A 21,966-nucleotide genomic window follows, 5' to 3' on the forward strand; every position below is an offset into this window, starting at 1 on the left:
TTTCTGGGAGTAAGTCCCATTGAGTACTTTGGGGCTCGCTTCTGAGCAAATGTGGTTAGGATTGTGTGTGTGTGTCCCCCTCCCCCTCCCGTGGCTGCTGCTGCTTTTTCAACATTTTGAGAGAGCGATTTCTAAGCACTGCAATGAAATGATGCTTTGAAGCTTGTTTAATTTGCATTTTTTTAAAGTGTAGAACTCTTATTTACTTCCACCACTGTTGCCCTGCCAATCGAGGTTTCTGCACCAGGGAATCAAAAATCCGGCTCGAAAACATTGAGGACTGTAGCTCCTTTTGACAGAGGGCCTTGGGGATTAGGAGAAAGCATTCTGGATTCAGCACTTTAGCCTGACTCCTCTCCCCACCCAGAAATAGGGGCAAATCCTCTCCCCCGAGAAAGCGGCAGAGTAGAAAGTGAAGATCAACTCATTTGTGTCCGCATCATAAAATCCCACTTGGCCCTCTCCGTAATCCAAATATACCCGGATCTTCCGGAGAGGATGTCTCAAGATCAAGGGGGTTGTTTTTGGGGAAGTGAAGGCACAGAGTTGACAGGGCAAAAGCACAGAGAGCTTCCCGGCAGCAAAGATCCCATGGTCGACGCTGACACGGATCTCCTCCTTCCGTGCCACGGATTCTTTGGCGACCCCCATGGCCCACGTGGCCCTCGCCTCTTCCTCCTCCACTTCCACTTCCCACTGATGCCTCCCTGAGGAGAATTTCTCGCAGCCCAGCACGCAAGGCAGGAACTCAAATCTCCCTAGGCTGTCGGGCAGAGGCTGGTATTTGTCCTCCCATCTCACGTTCTTGAGATCTTCGGAGAGACGGAGGGAGGGATGGGCCGTGCTGGAATCCAGAATCACGTTCACTGAAGGACAGATGGAGAAGGACAGAGGAGGTTGGATGGTGCTCAGAAATGGAAGTTATAACAGGATCTTTTTTTTTTTGCTTTTAATTTTTAACCCTGTGCCACAAATAGACCCTACAGTGCCTTAAGGTAATAATTATCCAGAATATCTTTATTCTTGTAGCCCACCCTCCCCGTGAGGCTCAGGGTCATTTTATTTTATTTCACCTACAGCCCACCTTTCTACCTAGTGGGGACCCAAAATAGCTTACACCATTATCCCCCTCCTCCATTTTGTCCTCACAATGTGAATTAAGTTAGGCTGGGAGAAAATGACTGTCCCAAGGTCCAGGGACTGTCCGCAAACCTCCAGGGCAGAGTGGGATTCAAACTTAGGCCTCCCAGGTCTTAGTCTGGCATTCTAACCACTGTGTCACACAGACTCCCTTTGTCTAAGGGGTGGCCAAACTGCTGCTCTCCAGATGTCCATGGAGTACAGATTTCCATGGATTACAATTCCCAGCACTTGAGCCCCTGGGAATTGTGGTCCATGGACATCTGGAGAGCCAGAGTTTGGCCACCCCTCAAACCCATGAACAAAAGATTGTCGCTGAGTCCCTAGGTCACTTTATCAAATTTTGCCCGTCTTCCTTCAGTTCCTGGTAGAGCGTTACCTTTGTTCAGCGCTTGCTTCGCAGATACTGTCATGTGGGGAAAAGGGTGACAAATTTAATATTGAGCCGCCATTCATGTCATTTTTATTCCCCCCTCCAACACAAAACTTTGTTCCCCTGAACCACATTTAAAAGTCAGCTAATCAGTTAGGACAAAATTAGTGACATGAATATTGTTATTATTGTTATTATGTAAGTGTTGTTATTGTTGTTGTCACCACCTGTTACTTGAATGCTGTTACCTGTACTATTTTGTTGTTTCCTGTAAACCGTCCTGAGCCTTCGGGGAGGGCAGTATAGAAATAAATAAATAAATAAATAAATAAATAAATAAATAAATGAATGAATGAATGAATGAATGAATGAATGAATGAATGAATGAATGAATGAATGAATGAATTCTTAGGTTGCCAGTTATGGTATTCCAGCCTATTCCCTCCCTTCAGTTCCCTCTGTAGTACCCTCGAGATATCCATCTCATTTGGACCTTTAAAATAATATTTGTACACAGATCCAGTTGTGCGAAAGAGAAATTTTACAGTCAGACCTGTCTCCATACAGCAGTGGTTTATATTATGTTTTAAAAGAACCTCTCTAATGCGGCTTCCACCTCAGGATTGAAATATGCTGAATTAAATTTATGGATCATTCTTTTTCCAAGTGGTCAAATATTCATTTTCAGGGTTAACAAAGAGGTTTCCTACTCAAACCTGATGAAACATACACAGCCCTTAGACATTTCCCTTCTTGTTCAGTCCCAAAGGATTACCTTTATCCCACATCTTCAGATAGGCTGTTTGAAGAAAGAGAAAGTGAGAAATTGAAGTCAGACTGTGATAGCAATGTTTCATTTCATACACGAAACCTCTTGTCATCCATCAAATTCATTAGGATCACAATTCAAATCAGATATGCACTAAATTAATTAACATTAGCTAACATTCCCCCTACTTATTTCTGTCTCTTAGACACCGTCCCATTCATAATTTCGCTTCTCATTTATCCCCAGAAATTTACCTTTATTCGGTGTTTTCTTCTGTGCTCCTATTATGAGGAAAGAACGCAATGTCAGTTCCTTAGACACATGTTATCTGGGTTTTCTTTCTTTCTTTCTTTCTTTCTTTCTTTCTTTCTTTCTTTCTTTCTTTCTTTCTTTCTTTCTTTCTTTCTTTCTTTCTTTCTTTCTTTCTTTCTTTCTCTCTCTCTCTCTCTCTCTCTCTCTCTCTCTGTCTCTCTTTCTCTCTCTCTCTCTCTCTCTCCCCCCCCCCTCAAACCCTTTTGCACTAAACCCTCCATGTATTCAGGCCTATACTGAATGCATGTTGCTCAGACTGCCATATGTAGCCTCCAAAAACTAGCAGAGGTGGAAAAGCCTGTCATGATCCTGCATTGAGCAGGGGGTCGGACTAGATGGCATGTATGGCCCCTTCCAACTCTGGGATTCTATGCTGCAGAGGATTTTTGGCAACCCTGTAGGGTTTTCAAGGCAAGAGAGGAACAGAGGAGTTTGGCCATTGCCTACATCTCGTAGAAACCTTGCACTTCCTTGGTGGCCTCCCATCCAAGTCCTACACAGGCCTGGCTCAGCTTACCTTCCAAGATTTGACAAAAGTGGCTAGCCAAGGGCACCCAGGTCCAGTCCATCGGATCCCAGTGACCATTATCTTCTCAAGCACCAACTCTCACTAACATTTCATATGCAGTCCAAGAAAATTACCCCCTGCAGATGTCCCAAATTGACAACTGATATCCAGACAACAGATATCAGTTTCCCTGAAGAAAAGGGTTGTTTGGGATGTTAGACTCTATGGCAGTGATGGCCACGCTGTGGCTCTACAGGTGCATGTGCTGGCAGGGGCTCATGGGAATTGTAGTTCATACACATCCGGAGAACCACAGTTCGGCCACCCCTGCTCTATGGCATTATAGCCGAAATCCAGCCCTCCCCAGGCTCCATCCACAAAACCACTGGGAAGTCCCCAACCTATAAACTGGCATCCCTTCCTGCATTTGTTGTGGCCAGCTCAGGATAGAGTGACCAGCCAAATCCTGCTTTAGCGATTTAACCACAGCAAGAATAAACGGTGGTTTTGTCATACTGTGAATCTCGCCTATGTCTATCTTCCTTTAGTCTGGAACAGAGACTGTTTCTCCACTCCTTGGTTATATAGAATCCTCACAGCATTACTGGCAAATTGTTGCTCCTCTAACATTTTCCTGTTTTTCCCACCTGTTTTGAGACTTGTTTTGGAAATGTTTGAAAAAGGCAGTTACTGTCCATTTGTGTCCATATGACCATTTATGCACTGGGAACTTCACTGCCCCGGCTTCTGTGCAGGAGCACAAATTGGGGGCGGATGAGGTACACCAGGCCATATGCTCCCCCATGTGGGTGCAGGAAGAGATGGGGCTACCTGCTATGACTAAAACTCCAGCCTGCAGCCTGGCATGAAACCTCCAGTGCATAAATGGTCTATGTGAGTTCACGAAACTGCTAATGAGCATTCCCAGTGACCCTTTCAATTTCCCACCCATTTTAAAATAAATTTCTCTTATTCAAGCTAATATTCACTGAGCACAAGTGCAAATATGGAGGAAAAGCTTTAATGACTTTTTTGTTACTGCAGCAGTAAGGGATTGCTTGTTAACATTTTAAAAAAGAAATCCTTTTAAAAAATGTTCACAAATCCTTTTTTTTTTTTTGCCTCAAGTAATAATTAGTAATTAAAATTAAGTAGTAATTAACAATTAAAATTCAGTCAAGTTTGGATTGAAGTCAAGAATCCCTGCTATGGAGATCCAAAGGAACTTACAGTGCCTTTTTTTCTCTCCTTTCTATCAAAACAACAACCCTGTGAGGTAGGTTAGGTTGAGAGAGGGAGGAACTGGCCTAAGGTTACTCTCTGCAAGCTTCCGTGGCAGATGACGGATTCAGATCTGGGTGTGGGGTTGCCAGATCTGGGTTGGGAAATACCTGGAGACTTTGTGGGTGGAGCTGGGAGTGGGTGGGTTGGACCAGATTACTCAGGAGCTCCTTTCCTTATTATTCTATGATGATTCTAGGAGCAGGAGGAATCTTACTGAAGCATAATGTGACGTGATGGAGTTCATCTTCCACAGCAGCCTTTTCTCCAGGGGAACTCATCTCTTTCGTTTGGAGATGAGCTACAACTCCCGGGGATCCCCAGGTCCCAACTGGAGACTGGCATCCCTACTTCTGTGTCCCAGATCTGAATACGGTATGTTTATCGCTGGACTATGCTACATTAGCATTCTGATTCTGCTGCCAGGAGGTGATAGAGATCCGGTTCCTTCCAGCAGCACTAATGGATATAAGTACAGAAAGAGCTTCTATTGCCTTAGTTATGTAATTTTGCAGTACTGTCTCCAGCAGCTGTTTCACCACCTTCCTATTTGTCAGGCACCGTGGTAAATTTCCTTCCTCCTTCAGACCCAGAAAAATTACCTTTGTTTAGTGCTTCCTCCAGCGATTCTGTTATAAGGAAGAAAAGGGTAGAAAATGTATTCAGACCATGATACATAGAGCTCGCTCTCTCCCTCTCTCTCTTTTGTCCTAAGAACACAATCCGGTGAGGACTGCATGGGGCAATACTTCTTGAAATTATTGCACCTCACAAGGAACTGATTTCTCCTACTGCTGGGACTATGCAAGATCTGGAGTGTGCATAATTCAACAGCATAGGAAGAATATCCTATGGGGGCATCAGAGATGTGTAGTTAGCATATCTAAATTAGGAACTTCCTAGTATCTTCCACACAATCTCTTCCTTTGCCTTGATAGGTTCAGAACTTCCTGTTCCTTTAATTGCCTCCAGAGGAACAACAGTTAGTCAGTTAGACAGTTAGGACTCTCTCTCCCCCCCCTCTCTTCTTCTTCTCAATAAACCTACTCTTTAAGAAGCCAGTGCTTTGATCCTCCGTTGTGTATTTAAACTCTGCCAACACCTACAGCCCCCCAATGGAAAACTGTATGAGATTCACCTATGCCTTTCTCTGTTTTGCTCAATACCTGTGAATTTTCCCATAGCCTCTTCCAGAGCAGAATTTTTCTGAAAGCAAAGCTGGAGTCTGTCATCCAGTTCGGGAGTATGGTCTACCACGTGCTCCATGGGTTTCTTTTCAAACCTAGAAGGAGAGAGCACGATGTTCAAGAACGAATGAAAACATATTCCCCCTTGGCGATCTTTTGGCATGAAATGGCCATGTGGTTGTTTGTTCAAAAGTAGGCTAACTTTATGGGGAGGCGCCCCATTTGAAGGCCGCACTCAAATCGATTTGGCATTTATGTAGGACAAATAATACTGCAGAGATTTCTTTCCTCCTTAGCAGAAAGTGTTAACAAGAGTAAAAGATGCTGTTTGCAAGCAAGGCTTCCGATTATGTATATCATTCCTCAACAGGCTTGCCAGCTAGGCGTTGGGAAATACCTGGAGACGTTTGGGGTGGAGCCAGGAGTGGGGGGCGGGGGGGACCTGGGACCTCATTGGAGTAGAATACTATGGAGTTCACCCTCCGAAGCAGCCATTTTCTCCAGGGGAACTGATCTCTGTCGCCTGGAAAGGAGCTATAATGCCAGGGGATCTCCAGGCTGGATCAGACCAAAGGACCGTCAAGTCCAGCATTCTGTTTGTGCAGTGGCTAACCCGTTTCTGATCCTTGTTTGTTGAAGAATGCGTGTTGGGTTGTGTACTTTAAAAGGAGCCAACGACTTCTACAGGATGCAAAACTCCAATGCGAAAGAGCCACGTACCTCCCCATGGTGCTTTTGATATTCTGAAAGAGAAAGAGAGAAGTGGGTCTCAGCTACACAAAGGAATCACAAGTTCGGCTCCTCATCTTAGCAGGCTGGGCTTCTCCAGGCTGTGCTTATGCCACATCTGGGGAAAACCCATTGCTGATTCCCTCCCAAGGAACTGGTAGGATGTCCAATTTCACCTGCAGGAATTCGTTTTCTGGCTGCAGGCATTTCTCTTCCATCTCTCTCATCAGGTAGCTGATACTGGTCACCTTCTGAGAAATCCTGGCTATGTTCTCCTTCAGCTTCTTCTTGACCTCTTTCTCTAGGTCTCCCAGATGGGCCAACCAGAAGTCCTCTTTTTCTTCAAGGACATTGTGCATTTGTTTGAAAGCAGACTTGATCCTTGCTTTCTCTGCTTCTATTTGGGCCTGAGAACACACACAAAGTGGGGAAGGGAGAGAAGGGAAACAGGAAGTTCAGTCAAGGGAAGTTAAATAGGAGTGAACTCAGCTTTGTTTATGTCTTTTTTTAATTCAGGGCGTGAGCTTTCGAGTGCAAGCACCCTTCGTCAGACTATGATCTTCTTACATGACAGGGAATATATAGCAAAAAAAAAATCAATTCTGTTACATCAGTGGACTGTGTCATAACCAAATACAGCCAAAGATAATCCTTTGTCAACAACAACAACAACAAGCCTTTAATAGCATATAAAAGTACAATATAAGAAGGGAAAGTGCAAAAGGATCCACTGCTAGTGAGAACAAAGGCAAAGATCATGCTTTAGACATAATACATTCACGATTTCTCATGGCAAGATATGAAAACTTTGCAACTGGTTCAATTATATCAGGGTTCTGGGATGTCAAAAGAAACCGAGTCGTTCGTTCATCCGAATGCAGTTCTCTTTTACACAGCAGTGAGTTAAGAAATTTAGCTCGGATCGAAGAATAAAATAGACAATGGAAGATAATGTGTGTAATTGATTCCATACAGCATTGTCCACAGGGGCACAACCTAGCTGAATACGGGATCGTAAGCCGTGTTTATGTCTTGAAGAGAGGGCATTTGCCATCGTCTGTCTGGGAGTGATGTTATGCTGGGCATATTTCAACCTAAGATGCTTCAGTCGGCTTGACTCTCCGACTACAGCAGGTTTGCTCGGGGGCTCCACCACCTCCTGTTCCCCATCTGCTGCCTTCTGCTGTTTCCTTGTATGAACTAGACACTGCTCAGCGACACGTGCTCCTGTCGCATATCAAAACGTCTGTGGCCGTATCGATCAAGGGCACGAGGAGTTTGCCAGACCTACCAGCGTCTTTTGACTTGCTATCTCTTCTGCCAGTTTCTGAGGAACGAGCATTTTCTTCTCTTTCCCCAGAGATTTTAGCTGGGCCTCGATTTTTCCCTGCACAAAAAAATAAGAGGAAGGCTTTTTGCTCTTGCAGGAGAACAGCCCACCGAATAGCAGTCTGTGATCTACTTTGAGAACAGATCCAGAAGAAGTCTAGATCTGGTTTGTAACCCCCTTCACCCACATCCACCCCCACCCACGTGCCAGACTCCCAGTCGAAACCCACAGTCCCCTCCCCCAAACTCCCTCCTCCCTGGTACAGCCATCCTGGAAATTAAATTGGGGAGAGAGGGGAGGAATTGAAAATAAACACTGAAGAATCCCCTACCAGCTCACAAGCATGCAGTAAAAAGGGAAGGGTTTACATGGGATGGGTACGGGAAGAGATTCAGGCCTTTAACACATGGAGGACACAAAGCCACGCTGCCACCTGGTTTTTGGCCCAGGGCTAGTTGCCCCAATTCTTCCCATGACTGCATGGGAGCTTTTGGCCTGCTTCAGCCCCATCTTGCGCCGGATTTGTGCTCTGCATGAGTCAGCCGATGAATAGGAAGCCAGTACTTCCTGCCAGTTTTCCTCGTTTTTCAGGCAGAGCACTGAAAAATCCTTTATGCATCTGAGAGGGCTATAGACCAGGGTTTATTTCTGGCTTTGTTATATTATTATTATTGTTGTTGTTATTTAGTAAAAAACCTTGTGGCGCAGAGTGGTAAGGCAGCCACCTGAAAGCTTTGCCCATGAGGTTGGGAGTTCAATCCCAGCAGCCGGCTCAAGGTTGACTCAGCCTTCCATCCTTCCGAGGTCGGTAAAATGAGTACCCAGCTTGCTGGGGGGTAAATGGTAATGACTGGGGAAGGCCTGGCAAACCACCCCGTATTGAGTCTGCCATGAAAACGCTAGAGGGCGTCACCCCAAGGGTCAGACATGACTCGGTGCTTGCACAGGGGATACCTTTACCTTTACCTTTATTTAGTAAAAAACAGGGTGAGGAGCCCTCCAACAAATGCACATTATGTCCCCAGGCCTACCAAGGAAAGAAACCTTGTTTCAGAGGTTAGAGACAGGGCATCCCTGTTTCAGACTTTTCTATGTAAGAATGAAGCACTATGCACATGTTGGATAATGCACTTTCAGTATACTTTTACAGCTGGGTTTTCCTGTGTAGAATAGGATAATCTACTTCTAAAGTGCATTGAAAGTGCATTATCCATTGTGTGCATAACGGGCAGTTAGAAGGCCAAAAATTCCACTGTCTCCAAGCCAGCTTGGTGTAGTGATTAGGAGTGCGGACTTCTAATCAGGTGAGCTGGGTTTGATTCTGCACTCCCCCACATGCAACCAGCTGGGTGACCTTGGGCTCGACACAGCACTAATAAAGCTGTTCTGACAGAGTAGTAATATGAGGGCTCTCTCAGCCTCACCTCCCTCATAGGGTGTCTGTTGTGGGGAGAGGAAGGGAAGGCAATTGTAAGCCACTTTGAGACTCCTGGTAGAGAAAAGCAGCATATAAGGACCAACTCTTCTTCTTCTTCAATTGATTTCCTACCTTATATTCCTGGGCAGCCTCATCTAAGAGGACCACAGGATGCTGTTTGTGTGCCGGAGACCTCTGGCACGTCTGACACACTAATTCTTCATCTGCTTTGCAGAACAGCTGGAGTTTTTCCTGATGCTTCTCACACAACTTGTCGTTTAGGGACAGGAATTTGAGTTTTGCGACCATGTGCACCAGCTGCCAGTTGGGCTGGAAATTCTCTTTCCGGATGGGGGTTCTGCAGAGGGGACACTTCAGGAGCCCATGTTCTTCCCACTTCTCACAGAAGTAAGTGATGCAGCCCAGACAGAAGTTGTGGCCGCAGTCCACAGACACCGGGTCCTCCAGGTACTCCATGCAAAGAGGGCACATGACCTCCTCCCCCATATCTTCAGGTGGGGAGGAGACCGCCATACTCAGAGGACACTTTGTGGCTCCGATGGTCGATGAGAAGACTTTTATGATCTGCAAAAAGATGGCAGGAGAGGACAACGGGAAATGGAGTGAGAATCTCACAGGCCCTCCAGGGAGAACAACTCTAGTTCCTGCAGGCTTGGGGTGGTAAATCCTTTCTTTGCTCACAGACCGTTCTAGGGCTACCAGCTTTCAAGTGGTGACCGGCGATCTCCTGGAATTACAACCTCCGGACTTACGAGATCAGTTACCCTGGAGAAAATGGCAGGTTTGGAGTAGGGACGGTATGACATGGTACCCCACTGAGATCCCTTCCCCTGCAAGGATCCATCCCAATCTGGAGTTGGCAACTTTAGACATACTTTTAACTTGATATAGTTTCTTACTAGGAACAATGGATCATGTAACTGAAACACAAACCCAGGGAGATACCCTGAAAGAACCCTGAACACTAACTCTTGTCTCTGTGGCCCATTGTTCACATTTGTTCCACTTAACATTTCTGGTAAGGCCTTGGAGGAGGAGCTGGTCTCATGGCTTAAGTGCCACTCAGCACTTAACATCCACTCAGGGCAGCAGTCCCGCCCCTGAGTGCCTCCTCCTCCAACCGGATTGCCTGTCTGTCCAGCGGCCAGCCAATCGCCTTCCGTCCCCCACCCCTGACCACCCCCTCCTCCTTCCACTTCCCTCTGAGGCTCAGAGGCTGCAGATCCCTGCCGCATGAGAGCTGCCCGTCTGTGAGTTTCATAACGGCGGCCTGCAGCCTTTCCAGGTCCTGGGGGAAGCCATCTGCAGAATTCTTCCACTCCACCCCCCCCCCCAATCTAGCACCTGTTGTATTCCTGAATGCAACGGGCTTCGCCCCTAGTGTTGAATAATGAAGTTTAGATTTTCCTGTGTTGCACAGAAAAATCAAGCTGCAAAACCACATCGAAAGTACATTATCCAATGCATGCAGAGTAAGACGATATGCCTCCCAGTGACCCGGGGAGTGGCAGCCTAGAAGTCCAAAGAAATAAATATAATCTAGTAATATGTAGCTCTCAGCAGACGTTCTATAGAATTCCATCCATACAGTCTGGAAGCCTGCCAGCCATACGTATTGGGAATGCCAAATTAAAGGTTTTGTTTACATGCCTGGATGTTATATCCACATAGAAGATCCACACGTGGCCCAATTCACACGAGAGGGTGACCCTGAGTCTGCTCTAACATGGTTGGCTCGTAGGGTTGCCAGGTCTGGTTTGGGAAATGCCTGGAGACTTTGGGGTGGAGCCAGGAGTGGGCAGGATTTGAGGCAGGGGGGGACCTCATCATCAGCAGAGTATTATGGTATGGACTCCTGTCACCAAAACAGCCATTTTCTCCAGGGGAACAGGTCTCTTTACTCTGGAAATGAGCTATAATTCCAGGGACCCCCAGGTCCCACCTGGGGACTGGCATCCCCACTCAAGCAAGGCAGAACCAGAGACAAAATAAGCATCTGGTCCCATCTTGGGATGCCTCCTTATAGGGGGCATTGCCTTTTGTGGATGTCTTGGGGGGGGGTCAAGCCGGACTGCCCCCTGAAAGTTAACGACAGAAGAGGATTGTCCTGGGTCACTATTTCTTCAGGTAGGTTTATGTGATATTCTCAGCTATAACCTCACAAGGACCTGGAAATCCCTCATTAAACAGGGGTAGTTCTTCATACAAAAATCCATATTTCACAGAAGAATGTTTGATTTCCTGATAGAGCACTGCACAGGACAAGGTGGACCCCCCCCCCATTTGATCAGGTACCAGAAATCATCAGATGAACCCAGAACTTCACCTTAATGACTGCAAAAATGTAGCCAAGCCACGGAAGTTCTCCCTTGATGCTGATCCCCGGAATTACAGCTCCTCTCCAGGCGCCGGAGATCAGTTCCCATGCTGGAGAAAACAGATGCATGGGAGGGTGGGCTCGGTAACAATACCCCCCCCCTCACTGAGGGCCCGCCAAGCCCCGCCCACTCTCAGCCCCACCCTCTAATTCTCCAGGCATCTCCCAACCCAGAGCTGGCAACCCAACTGGAAAAACTGCGATCAGCCTCTTTTAATTTAGGGGACGTTCCTGAAAAGGAGGGGGGAAAAAGATCTCTAGAGCAGGGGTGGTCAACCTGTGGTCCTCCAGATGTGCATTATCCATCATGTGCATAATGGGCAGTTAGGACAAAACTTCCAACTGCCCAGCGTTTGCTGGCAGGGGCTCTTGGGAATTGTAGTCCATGGACATCTGGAGGACCACAGGTTGACTACCCCTGCTCTACAGGATTATTCATCCCGTGTAAATGTCGAATCGATTCCAGCACGGCCTGCACGTGCGGAATTCAGATTACGTCGGGCGACTTCGGAGCACCCCAGCCCGTTGCCATTTCGAGGCAAAAGATCTCCCACAAGGGCGGGGTGGGGGAAATCTGTTTTAATGATTTCATTTAGGTTTGCGCCTTCCCTCCCCGCCCCTCCCCAAATCCCTCCCACTCCTGGGGACTCCACCCCCAAAGTCCCCAGAGCCCGCCGACTCAGGGTGGACCGAGGCTCGCGGGAGAACGCCGGCCGGCCAACCTCGCAGGGGTGGCGAAGAGCCGGGGCGGGCCCAGGAGGCGGGGCCGCGGCGAGGCCTCTCTGCAAGGCCGCCTCTCCTTTCCTCCGGCCGGCTGCGGAGCTTCAGCGGAGCCCGCCGACGGGGCGGCCCTGCCTTGCAGCACGTGGCCGCGGCTTCTGCACCTGCGCGGGGACGGAGCGAGCCTTGGTCGGCCGTCGGTCTCGGCAGGTCGCGCCCAGCGAGGGAGGAAAGAAGACGGCGCCTCCCCGCGCGGGGACCCCTTCGGACTTTGCCTCCTCTGCCGCCGCCTGGCCCCCTTTCCCGCCTCGCCTGCCGGACGCCCGCCCGCCCGCCATGGCTCCTCGGCCAAAGCAGCAGCAGCAGCCGGAGCAGCCGTCGAGGGTGGTCACGCGCGGGGCTTTGCGCAGGGCGCGCCAGGCGGCCGCCGCCTCCCCCCGCTCCTCCGCGGCAGGCAGCGAGCCGGACACCGCGGCTGCCTACTGGCCGCCCGCCCCGTATGGCTATCATGGCTGGACCGCCCCGGCACCCCGAACGGTCCAGGCCGCTGGGGGGGTCCCAGGCGGCGCTTCAACAGGGCGGGCTCTGCCCCATCCGCCTGCCTGCGGGGAGCAACGAGCAGCGTTTATGGGCCCGGGCCCCAGGGCAGAGAGCAAGGCCAAGGCCCAGCAGCAGCAGCCTGGCCTTCCCATAGGTTGCGGTGGCGCCAAGGAGCCTCCTGGAGGGACGGAGCCGGGGGCCAAGAGGGGCCGGAAGCACCGATCGTGGGCCTCGGAGACGTCCTGGGACGAGGAGCCAGAGGTGTCCCGGGGGACCAGGTTCTGGATGGAAGGAGCCTTCATCCCCCCTCTGCCCTCCTGGATGCTCAGGCGCAGGGCGAAGACCCAGAAGTACCTTAGCAAGAGGCCGGGGCCAAAGGAGCCGCCCGTGATACGGGGCGGGGATCGGAGTGACCTGCCCGGAGCCCACCTGCCGCGCAAGCTAAGGGAGCGGGCCTTGGATGGGTATTTCGTGGACGTTTTTGACATGGCAAGGCCGTTGGAGGATACGGCAGGGACGGAGCCATGCGGCGAGAGGCAAGGCAAAGAGCCGGGAGGGACCGAGCGCACCTTTCTCAACTGGCTGCGGGGTTACGCGGAATATGCGGCGCTCATCTCGGGTGCCTATCCGGAGAGGGGGTGGCACCTTGCCCGGCACCTCAGCCACGTCCTCGAGGCCCGGGAGTTGGCTGGGGAGTCAGCTGCCATGGCCTATGATTATTCTTTCAGGATGAGGGCGTCCCACTGCCCCCGGGCGCGTTGGGACAGAAAGCACGGCGAATCCTGGCTCCTGATGGTGGGCCCCTATATAAGGCCCAAACGAAGTTCTGACAGTGATGTGCCAGCATCAGAGGGGGAGGACCGCCAAGTGTGCTGGGACTTCAACGACGGGAACTGCGCACGCCGCCACTGCAAGTTTGAGCATGTGTGCGAGTCCTGCTTTGGACCACACTCGAAGGTGGCTTGCGTGTAGTTCGGCCTTTCCACCGCTGTGGCCAGCACCCTTCTAAGGACTTCAGGATACAAGTGATGCCGTTGACCCTCCACTGCGCCGACTGGGTTTGCAAGGACAATACATCCCGTATCGGAACCCAAGGGAAGAGAACCTCCAGCTTCAGGCTTGGACTGCTGCAGGGGGCTCCCGTGCCTCTCCAACCCCAAAGCAATAAGCGGTGACTGTATTGACTTGGTAGTCTTCCTTACCAGTTGCTTTGTGGTGTCTCCATCCAGGAGGACTTGGGGAAGACCTGCACTGTGCGAACAAGGGGATCCTCTGAGATACAGCAGCATAATGTCACTGTGATGTTGGCACAGAGTCATGCTGATGTAACTGCCCATGCAGGGAGGGGTAAACACAGCCCAGCCACATTTCCAGCTGAACACCAGCCATGCCTCTTGGCCCAAACCTATCATGCCTCCCTTATATTTTGTAGGCCCTTGGCTTCGTGGAGCAGCCTGGAGAGCCATTACAGAGCCCCGTTCAGCTCCTTACAAGGGATAGGTGAGAACTGGCTTTCTGCAGATGGGCAGAACGGATGACTGTTCAAGTTTATTCTCTGTTATGGCGTCCATTTTCCAGAATTGCCTGAATGATGAGGCCAGAAAGGATCTTACCTTCCTGGCTTCCCGCAGACTACGCAAAACAAATTATTCAAGAGGGAATTTTGCGCTGGAAATAGGGTTGCAGTGTAGCTGGTGCCAAATGTCGCAAAATGATGCATTTCACTGTGAAATTTGTCTTTATTGCTACCTTTTGGGTCTCTCTGCATAATATGCAGTTTAAAATTTTTCTGTTTTCTGACTAATTATTACTGCATTGAATTTGTAATTTGAGATGCGTATTCTTTATGCAACTTCGTTTGGGTAATTTTTTAAATAAAGGTTCTTCATGTTACCTTTCAATGTAACATACATATACTTTATTGCTTAGGCTTTAGCTGGTCTTATACATATTTCATGTATGTTCTGTAAGTTCTAATGCAGATATTGGCTGCTGAGGAAGTTTAACGAAAAACCAGTTTAACCGGTGTGGTTTTCAGCCGTTCCAGCCACTGTTTTGAGTAAAGAAGTAAATCTTGGAAACCTACCCTCACTGTTTTTCATTTTTGGTTTGCTTATCTTGCTACTGAAAGGTCATTTGTTTGCCTACTACCTGGAGCTTGGGAACCCTAGCTTCACCTCTGGTTGGAGATATAAGGGAAAAGACGTATCTTCACAAGGAAAAGGGCTAGAGCAGGGGTAGTCAAACTGCGGCCCTCCAGATGTCCATGGACTACAATTCCCAGGAGCCCCCTGCCAGCAAATGCTCAGTTTGTTGTACATCTGCTTCAGCTGTGTAATAATGTCAGAGTCCAGTAACAGCACAGTTGGTCATGTAAGGAGTCATAGTCCTTGTACTTGAGTGCTTGCACTCAAAAGTTCACGCCCTGAATGAATCTTTGTTGGTCTTAGGTGCCACTGGACTCTGACATTATTACACAGCTGAAGCAGATGTACAACAGCTTCAGCTGTGTCCAACAAAAAACTGAGCGAATGCTGGCAGGGGCTCATGGGAATTGTAGTCCATGGACATCTGGAGGGCCGCAGTTTGACTACCCCTGGGCTAGAGACTTGAAAAAAACTGCTGGTAATTCAAAAGAAAGTTATAGGCATACATAGGCCTTGCGTTCTGTGGGTTCCAACGTATTGGTCACCCCTGGCCTCGACTTTCCCTTATGTAGGATCCAAATGTTTGTGGGCATAAGGGACAGGACCTGAAATCATTAAAAAAAACCCTCTTTACTTTGCAGCCTCAGTTTCTTCTTCAGTGTATGGCTACTCAAATATTGACCAGAGAGGCCCTTACTAGCATTGGAGAGGTCATTCACCAGCGTGAAAGTGCCAAATCAAATTATTATACTTCCTTCTTGTTGGGCTCTGATGTATCTCACTGCAACTTACTTGGGCTTCGTAGGTGCCTTGTATAACCTGGCAGCTTGAAGGCTGTTGAACCTTTTCTCTTTGGCTGCCATTATGAAGCCTAGGCAGGCAACCCCGAATGCACATTTGGAGTTCATCTTTTCCGTGAACACTAGATGGTGTCCTGACGCTGCTGATGGAACCTCTCACAGTTTCCTAGCTGAATAGACAGATCACCTGTTGTTTTCCAAAATATTAGTTAAACTAGTATGACGGGGTGTTTTTTTGGGGTGCAACAATATAAAGGCCACCGCATTATTGATTATTCTCAAGTCCTGCACCAATCTCTTCCCTTTTTAAAACTGTTTCAGCAATTATGCATCCTTTGCTGGTACCTTGCGTTGCTGTTGGGTGTATTTCTCCTTTGTGTATTCATGTGAAGTATGCATTGCCACCTAAAACCCCTCCCTCCCATGAAGTCTAGAACAGGGGTAGTCAACCTGTGGTCCTCCAGATGTCCATGGACTGCAATTCCCATGAGCCCCTGCCAGCATTCGCTCAGTTTTTTGTTGGACACAGCTGAAGCTGTTGTACATCTGCTTCAGCTGTGTAATAATGTCAGAGTCCAGTGGCACCTTTAAGACCAACAAAGATTCATTCAGGGCGTGAACATTTGAGTGCAAGCACTCAAGTACAAGGACTATGACTCCTTACATGACCAACTGTGCTGTTACTGATAAGATGGGTGCCAGGCTGGTACCAGGCCAGCACGTGAAAAGAAGTCGTAATAAAACAACAGGCATTGTACACAAGTAGATTATAACCCAGCGTATCAGCTGTGACAGCTGGGAAAGAGAAAATGCTGGTTCTGAGCCTCTGTTTAAAGTCCAGATGGCCCAGGAAAGCATTAATGCTGTTTTCTCTTTCTGTTTCTCTTGAGCTTCAGCGATGAGACCTGTAAGTTATCTGTGGAGGGGATGTTCCTTGAGAGAGAGCTTAGTATAGTTTAGCCCAGGGGTAGTCAAACTGCGGCCCTCCAGATGTCCATGGACTACAATTCCCAGGAGCCCCTGCCAGGGAATTGTAGTCCATGGACATCTGGAGGGCCGCAGTTTGACTACCTCTGGTTTAGCCGTTGCTTGTCAGCTGTGTACTTTTAAGTTTGTTCGGTGGTTGACGGAATTGGATTATTAGAGCTGAAATTCTTGTCCATGGGAATAAGGCAGCAGAGTAATGGCTAAAGCGGTATCTAAGCAGTGAGTGCAATCCAAAACACGTTTCTTCAGGAGGAAATCCCACTTCTTTTGGTGGTGCTTCCTTCTAGGTAAACACGTTCGGAAGGACTGCAATCCTGGTTTCCTACAGCCAAAATGTCCATCTGCTGCCTTTGTGAAACTGCCAATTCAGGCTGTCAGAAGAAATGTTTTCATTCGGTTTTCCCCTGCACCTTTCCCCCCACCCCTGGAAACCAGAGGAGAGTGGCAAGTCTAAATGCAGATACACACATTTGCCCTCTTGTTCTTCCTCTGATCACATAGAGCAGTTGGACTCTGCTGCTTGTAGAAACCGAAAGTAATCTATTTAAGGTTTGGCACAGCTGGGAAGGCAGGGTTTCCCCCTCCGTACTTTTTCAGGACCTGTGACAGGCTGAAACCTCTGGCTATAAATGAGCTGTAATAAAATGCAGACATGAGCTCAGTTCATTTTTCCTTTGAGATTTGATATCAACCTCGGTCCAAATCATTCTGGCTACCTCATTCACATCAACCTGCAGAGGAGACGACTGAGAGGGGATCTGATAACCATCTTCAAGTATTTAAAAGGCTGCCAAGGATGTAGATAAAATTGAAAGGGTACAGAGGAGAGCAACGAAGATGATCTGGGGCCAAGGGACCAAGCCCTATGAAGATAGGTTGAGGGACTTGGGAATGTTCAGCCTGGAGAAAAGGAGGTTGAGAGGGGACATAATAGCCCTCTTTAAGTATTTGAAAGGTTGTCACTTGGAGGAGGGCAGGATGCTGCTTCTGTTGGCTGCAGAGGAGAGGACACGCAGTAATGGGTTTAAACTACAAGTACAACGATATTGGCTAGATATCAGCAAAAAAAATTCACAGCCAGACTAGTTCAGCAGTGGAATTGGCTGCCTAAGGAGGTGGTGAGCTCCCCCTCACTGGCAGTCTTCAAGCAAAGGTTGGATACACACTTTTCTTGGATGCCTTAGGATGCTTAGGGCTGATCCTGCGTTGAGCAGGGGGTTGGACTAGATGGTCTGTATGGCTCCTTCCAACTCTATGATTCTATGATTCATATAGAGGATGGAGCAGAATTGTTCTCTCTTGCCCCAGAGGGACAGACCAGAACGAATGGGATAAAATTAATTCAAAATAAATTCCATCTAAACATCGACCCTTGGACCAATCATTATGGAATTTGGAGGGGAGTCATGGAAGAGCCTCCTGGAGCTACTCTGAAAGTTTGGAGGCTCTACCTCAAACCCAACCCCCCAGACCCCAGGAAAGGTGGGAATTCCGAAATTCCCATTATATATGGCACCATAGACTTTCATGGGCACCGAAGCCCTGGTGGCTGGATCAGGCCCTTGGTGAGTCCTTTAATTCGGGGGGGTGGGAATCAGTCCTGATTGGGGGGGTTCTAGAATGGTGTCTAGAAAGAAGACAAGATCATGCAGATATTGAGTGGCAAATGCTGGTTTATTGGCAGATGCATTTATAGCTGGAACAGAGAGGCAGGAGGGCACCATGGCGCTCACTCAATTCGGATTGAGTGGACCTCGAAGTCTCCATCTATGGAGATGTAGTCTACGTAGTCCAGTTTCAGTTCACTGCTGAATTTTATCTCATCAGGAACGAACACTTTCACAACCTTGCCTTCAAACAAGAAAGTGATCTGAGAAGGAAAGATCACAGCATGATCAGAGAGCAGGCTTTTTTGGGAAATGCTTAGATATTTCCCACCCACCCACCCCATGTGTGAAGGACATGGCCTCACTAGGACTGCCATTGACAGGAATCTGTGACCAGTCCTTGAGCACCCATACGTCTGGACTTTTTACAAAGAGTGCACATTTCTCCTCAGTGGGAAGCCACGGCAGTGGGTCCATCCCAGGATTCTGTGCAGGAAGGCCTCACCCTCCCCAGCATTTTACAACCAGCTGGCAATGTGATCAATTTTTACAAGTTTGCCACAGATCCGCAGGCTGACTTTTACTCAGTTGTGGACACACTAAAGGTAATGGTAAAGGTATCCCCTGTGCAAGCACCAGGTCATGTCTGACCCTTGGGGTGACGCCCTCTAGCGTTTTCATGGCAGACTCAATATGGGGTGGTTTGCCAGTGCCTTCCCCAGTCATTAGCTGGGTACTCATTTTACCGACCTCAGAAGGATGGAAGGCTGAGTCAACCTTGAGCCGGCTGCTGGGATTGAACTCCCAGCCTCATGGGCAGACAGCTTCAGACAGCATTTCTGCTGCCTTACCACTCTGCATCACAAGAGGCTCTTGTGGACACACTAGCTGGGAACTATATCCCCAGTTCCTCTAGGAGCTCATTCCACCAGATTGGGGCCAGGACCGAAAAGGCCCTGGCCCTAGTTGAGGCCAGGCATACCTCCCTGTGGCCGGGAACCGTAAGTCCCTGCCACCATCTTGAAACCTGTGTCCCCTGGAGACTGCGGAGGGTGGGGTGGGATCTCTGCTGGTTATAATGCCATGAGTCCTCCATGCAAAACATTCATTTTCTCCACAGGGACTGATTTTAGTCATCTCGAGATGAATTGTATTAGTGGGAGGTTGGCAATGCTAAAGGCCCTCAAGGGGCTGGTCTCTTACTTGGCCTGGACTGCCTCAGAAGGCATGATAGTGAGCTCTTGGGCTTCCACATTAAGATTTATTATTACAAAATGGCCTCAGAATGAACTGGCAACCCAGAACCAGAAATTTCTCCTCAGAACTGGTTGAACTGAAACCAGTTCTTGTGAGCTTCTCATAAAAAGGCAGCTCCACACAGCAGCCACTGAGACCATGTCTTGTCAAGGTCACCTCCCCTCAGTTCTGGAGCCAACCCTTCCTGATTCTCCCTTGAATCTTTTCCGTCTTCCGCTCACCTCGGCTTCTTCTCCCTGCCGGAAGGGGAACTGAGAAATCAGCATCTCAGGACACCACTTTGAAGCTATCTTGGAGTTGCACACAATGACCCCACCATCCTGATCAAAGCGAGGGTTGAAGTGAATAACGTAGTTGGAGGGATTTTGGCCCAGGTTGACAGCAAATCTGAGAAGAAAAGATAGATCCAATGACATGTTTATGTCTGTGATCTCACAGGAGCAAGGAATATAACAATTCAAGCAAATGCTCATCTCATTTTATGCCTGTGTCTAGTCCAGGGGTAGTCAAACTGCGGCCCTCCAGATGTCCATGGACTACAATTCCCATGAGCCTCTGCCAGCGAATGCTGGCAGGGGCTCATGGGAGTTGTAGTCCATGGACATCTGGAGGGCCGCAGTTTGACTACTCCTGGTCTAGGTTGTGTCCCCTTCAATTCAGTGGCTTGGCTGGGTCACAGAAGACTATGCCATAGTGATGGTGGGGTGGTGGTGGTGAGGTCAGTATTGTGAATGCGTCTACTTAGTGGGCAGTGTCTTCACGAGTAATAAAAGGAAGGGTAAACTATTCAACTTGAAGCTCAAGCATAGAGAAAGTAGAGAGTAAGTTGGCAATCTTATTGAGGAAGGGAGAGAGAGAGAGAGAGAGAGAAGGTAAAGTGTTCAACTTGAAGTTCAAGCATAGAGAAAGTAGAGAGTAAGTTGGTAATCATATTGGGGGAGGAAGAAAAGCAAGCAAGCAAGCAAGCAGGAAAGAGTTTGTGCCTTCAATTTCAGATTTGTGCCTGATTTTAGAATTGAATAAGAACATTTTGATTCAAGAGCATTTCAGATGTTTGAAGGAATTCATTTGTGAGACAGAATGGAGGCCATTTCTAAAATCTCTCCAGGACACAGCTATGCCCCAGATTTAACCCACCCATACAAACCTCCGGGCGCATGGTGCCACCTTCCCCTTCACAACAATCCTGTCACCACAACCGACCTTCTTCAGGTTGGAGATAGACAGTTCCTGAAGGAGAGGGAAAGCATGGCATTATTAGGTGGCTGATGTTCTCCAGCCTGTACATACCTTGCTAAGACACATATGCCTGTTCTCCTAGGGAAAGGGCTAAAGTTCTGCTCCAGAAACGCTATCAACCAAGAAAGGACCTTCTGTGTCCATATGCACAAGTAGATGCCCTTCCACTAAATGTTGCCCTTGAGTTTAAGCCCTTTATTCCTTAAAGTGCTGCCAGACTCGTTTCTTGCTAATGAAATGCCTCAGAGACGTTTGTACTAGCCCTTTGGCAGGGGGCAGAGAGACCAAACTGTGCCCCTCCACACAGAAAATGGGGGCCATTTCCTCAGCAGCCCCTCCTAGGTGAGGCTACCAGTAATCTTCTGGAATAATGCAGGACCTCCGTTTTGCCTCAGAAGAGGAATCCACGTAACATCACCACAGAGGTATTCTACCCCAAATCCCACAACACCGGTGGCAGACCAAAAACCTTTCATCTGGTTTAGGCGAGTACTGCTGAAACAGACTGTCAGAAGTTTCACAGAAGAAGAAGAAGAAGAAGAAGAAGAAGAAGAAGAAGAGTTGGTTCTTATATGCCACTTTTCTCTACCTGAAGGAATCTCAAAGTGGCTTACAGTCACCTTCCCATTCCTCTCCCCACAACAGACGCCCTGTGAGGTGGGTGAGGCTGAGAGAGCCCTGATATCACTGCTCGGTCAGAACAGTTTTTAACAGTGCCATGGCGAGCCCAAGGTCACCCAGCTGGCTGCATATGGGGGAGTGCAGAATCGAACCCGGCATGCCAGATTAGAAGTCCGCACTCCTAACCACTACACCAAGCTGGCTCACAAAATCAGCAAACTGATACTTTGCCTGAAACAAACCAGGACAGCAGTGCTTCAAAAGGAAGGACCTAGAAGGAAGCTCTGTCAAAAGAAGCAGGGCTTCCTCCTGAGGAAACATGCTTTGGATTGAATCCATTCTCTAGATACTGCTTCAGAAGCTACCCAGCTACCGTTCCTCCTACTGACAGGAATTTCAGCTCTAATAACCCATTTCTCCCAGCCACTGAACAAATATTACAGGTCTCTAAGCTATCTGTCAAGGAACGCTCCAAGGAACACTCTAGACAGTTTCCTGGACTCTCCCCTACACAGGCTACTTACGTGTTCCATTGCTAAGGTTTGGCAAAGATGGGCTTGGGCAAAAACAGGGCAATGAGGCTTTACTGGGCTGCCTGAATTTT

At 48.5% G+C, this 21,966-nt stretch overlaps 2 protein-coding genes across 6 annotated transcripts; both read right to left on the reverse strand.

The window, feature by feature from the left end:
• Positions 1 to 151: 151 nt before the first annotated feature.
• On the reverse strand, positions 152 to 13,976 carry LOC143834305 (E3 ubiquitin-protein ligase TRIM15-like). 5 transcript variants are annotated; one of them, XM_077331021.1, is made up of 12 exons: positions 13,907 to 13,966; positions 11,394 to 11,494; positions 9,179 to 9,631; positions 7,591 to 7,686; positions 6,476 to 6,706; positions 6,291 to 6,313; positions 5,550 to 5,665; positions 4,986 to 5,012; positions 2,537 to 2,563; positions 2,289 to 2,312; positions 1,520 to 1,546; positions 152 to 866 (listed from the first exon to the last, which is right to left on the reverse strand). In XM_077331021.1, the coding sequence occupies exons 3-12, from the start codon at positions 9,578 to 9,580 to the stop codon at positions 334 to 336; spliced, it is 1,506 nt and encodes a 501-aa protein (XP_077187136.1). In that variant the 5' UTR covers positions 9,581 to 9,631; positions 11,394 to 11,494; positions 13,907 to 13,966; the 3' UTR covers positions 152 to 333. The 5 variants fall into 5 exon arrangements, with proteins under 5 accessions (XP_077187136.1, XP_077187139.1, XP_077187135.1 ...); XM_077331024.1 differs by lacking the exon at positions 13,907 to 13,966 and adding an exon at positions 12,329 to 12,419; XM_077331020.1 differs by lacking the exon at positions 11,394 to 11,494 and having other exon boundaries at positions 13,907 to 13,976.
• A 4,317-nt stretch (positions 13,977 to 18,293) lies between these two features.
• On the reverse strand, positions 18,294 to 20,738 carry LOC143834488 (16 kDa beta-galactoside-binding lectin-like; the record flags this gene model as incomplete). Its single annotated transcript, XM_077331315.1, has 3 exons — positions 18,294 to 18,508; positions 19,724 to 19,889; positions 20,650 to 20,738. Coding segments are annotated over 3 exons (396 nt in total), but the record flags the coding sequence as incomplete, so codon positions are not given.
• Positions 20,739 to 21,966: the final 1,228 nt, after the last annotated feature.

This window comes from Paroedura picta, chromosome 3, assembly GCF_049243985.1.
Source record: "Paroedura picta isolate Pp20150507F chromosome 3, Ppicta_v3.0, whole genome shotgun sequence".
NCBI classification, from domain to species: Eukaryota; Metazoa; Chordata; class Lepidosauria; order Squamata; family Gekkonidae; genus Paroedura; species Paroedura picta.

Excerpts from the sequence above, each read along its gene's own strand:
- LOC143834305 (XM_077331020.1), bottom strand. The coding sequence starts at position 9,580 with ATGGCGGTCTCCTCCCCACCTGAAGATATGGGGGAGGAGGTCATGTGC. Across the intron at positions 5,666-6,290 it reads ATCAAAAGCACCATGGGGAG|GTTTGAAAAGAAACCCATGG; the intron begins GTACGTGGCTCT and ends CTCTCCTTCTAG. Across the intron at positions 1,547-2,288 it reads TCTGAAGATGTGGGATAAAG|TATCTGCGAAGCAAGCGCTG; the intron begins GTAATCCTTTGG and ends CCCACATGACAG.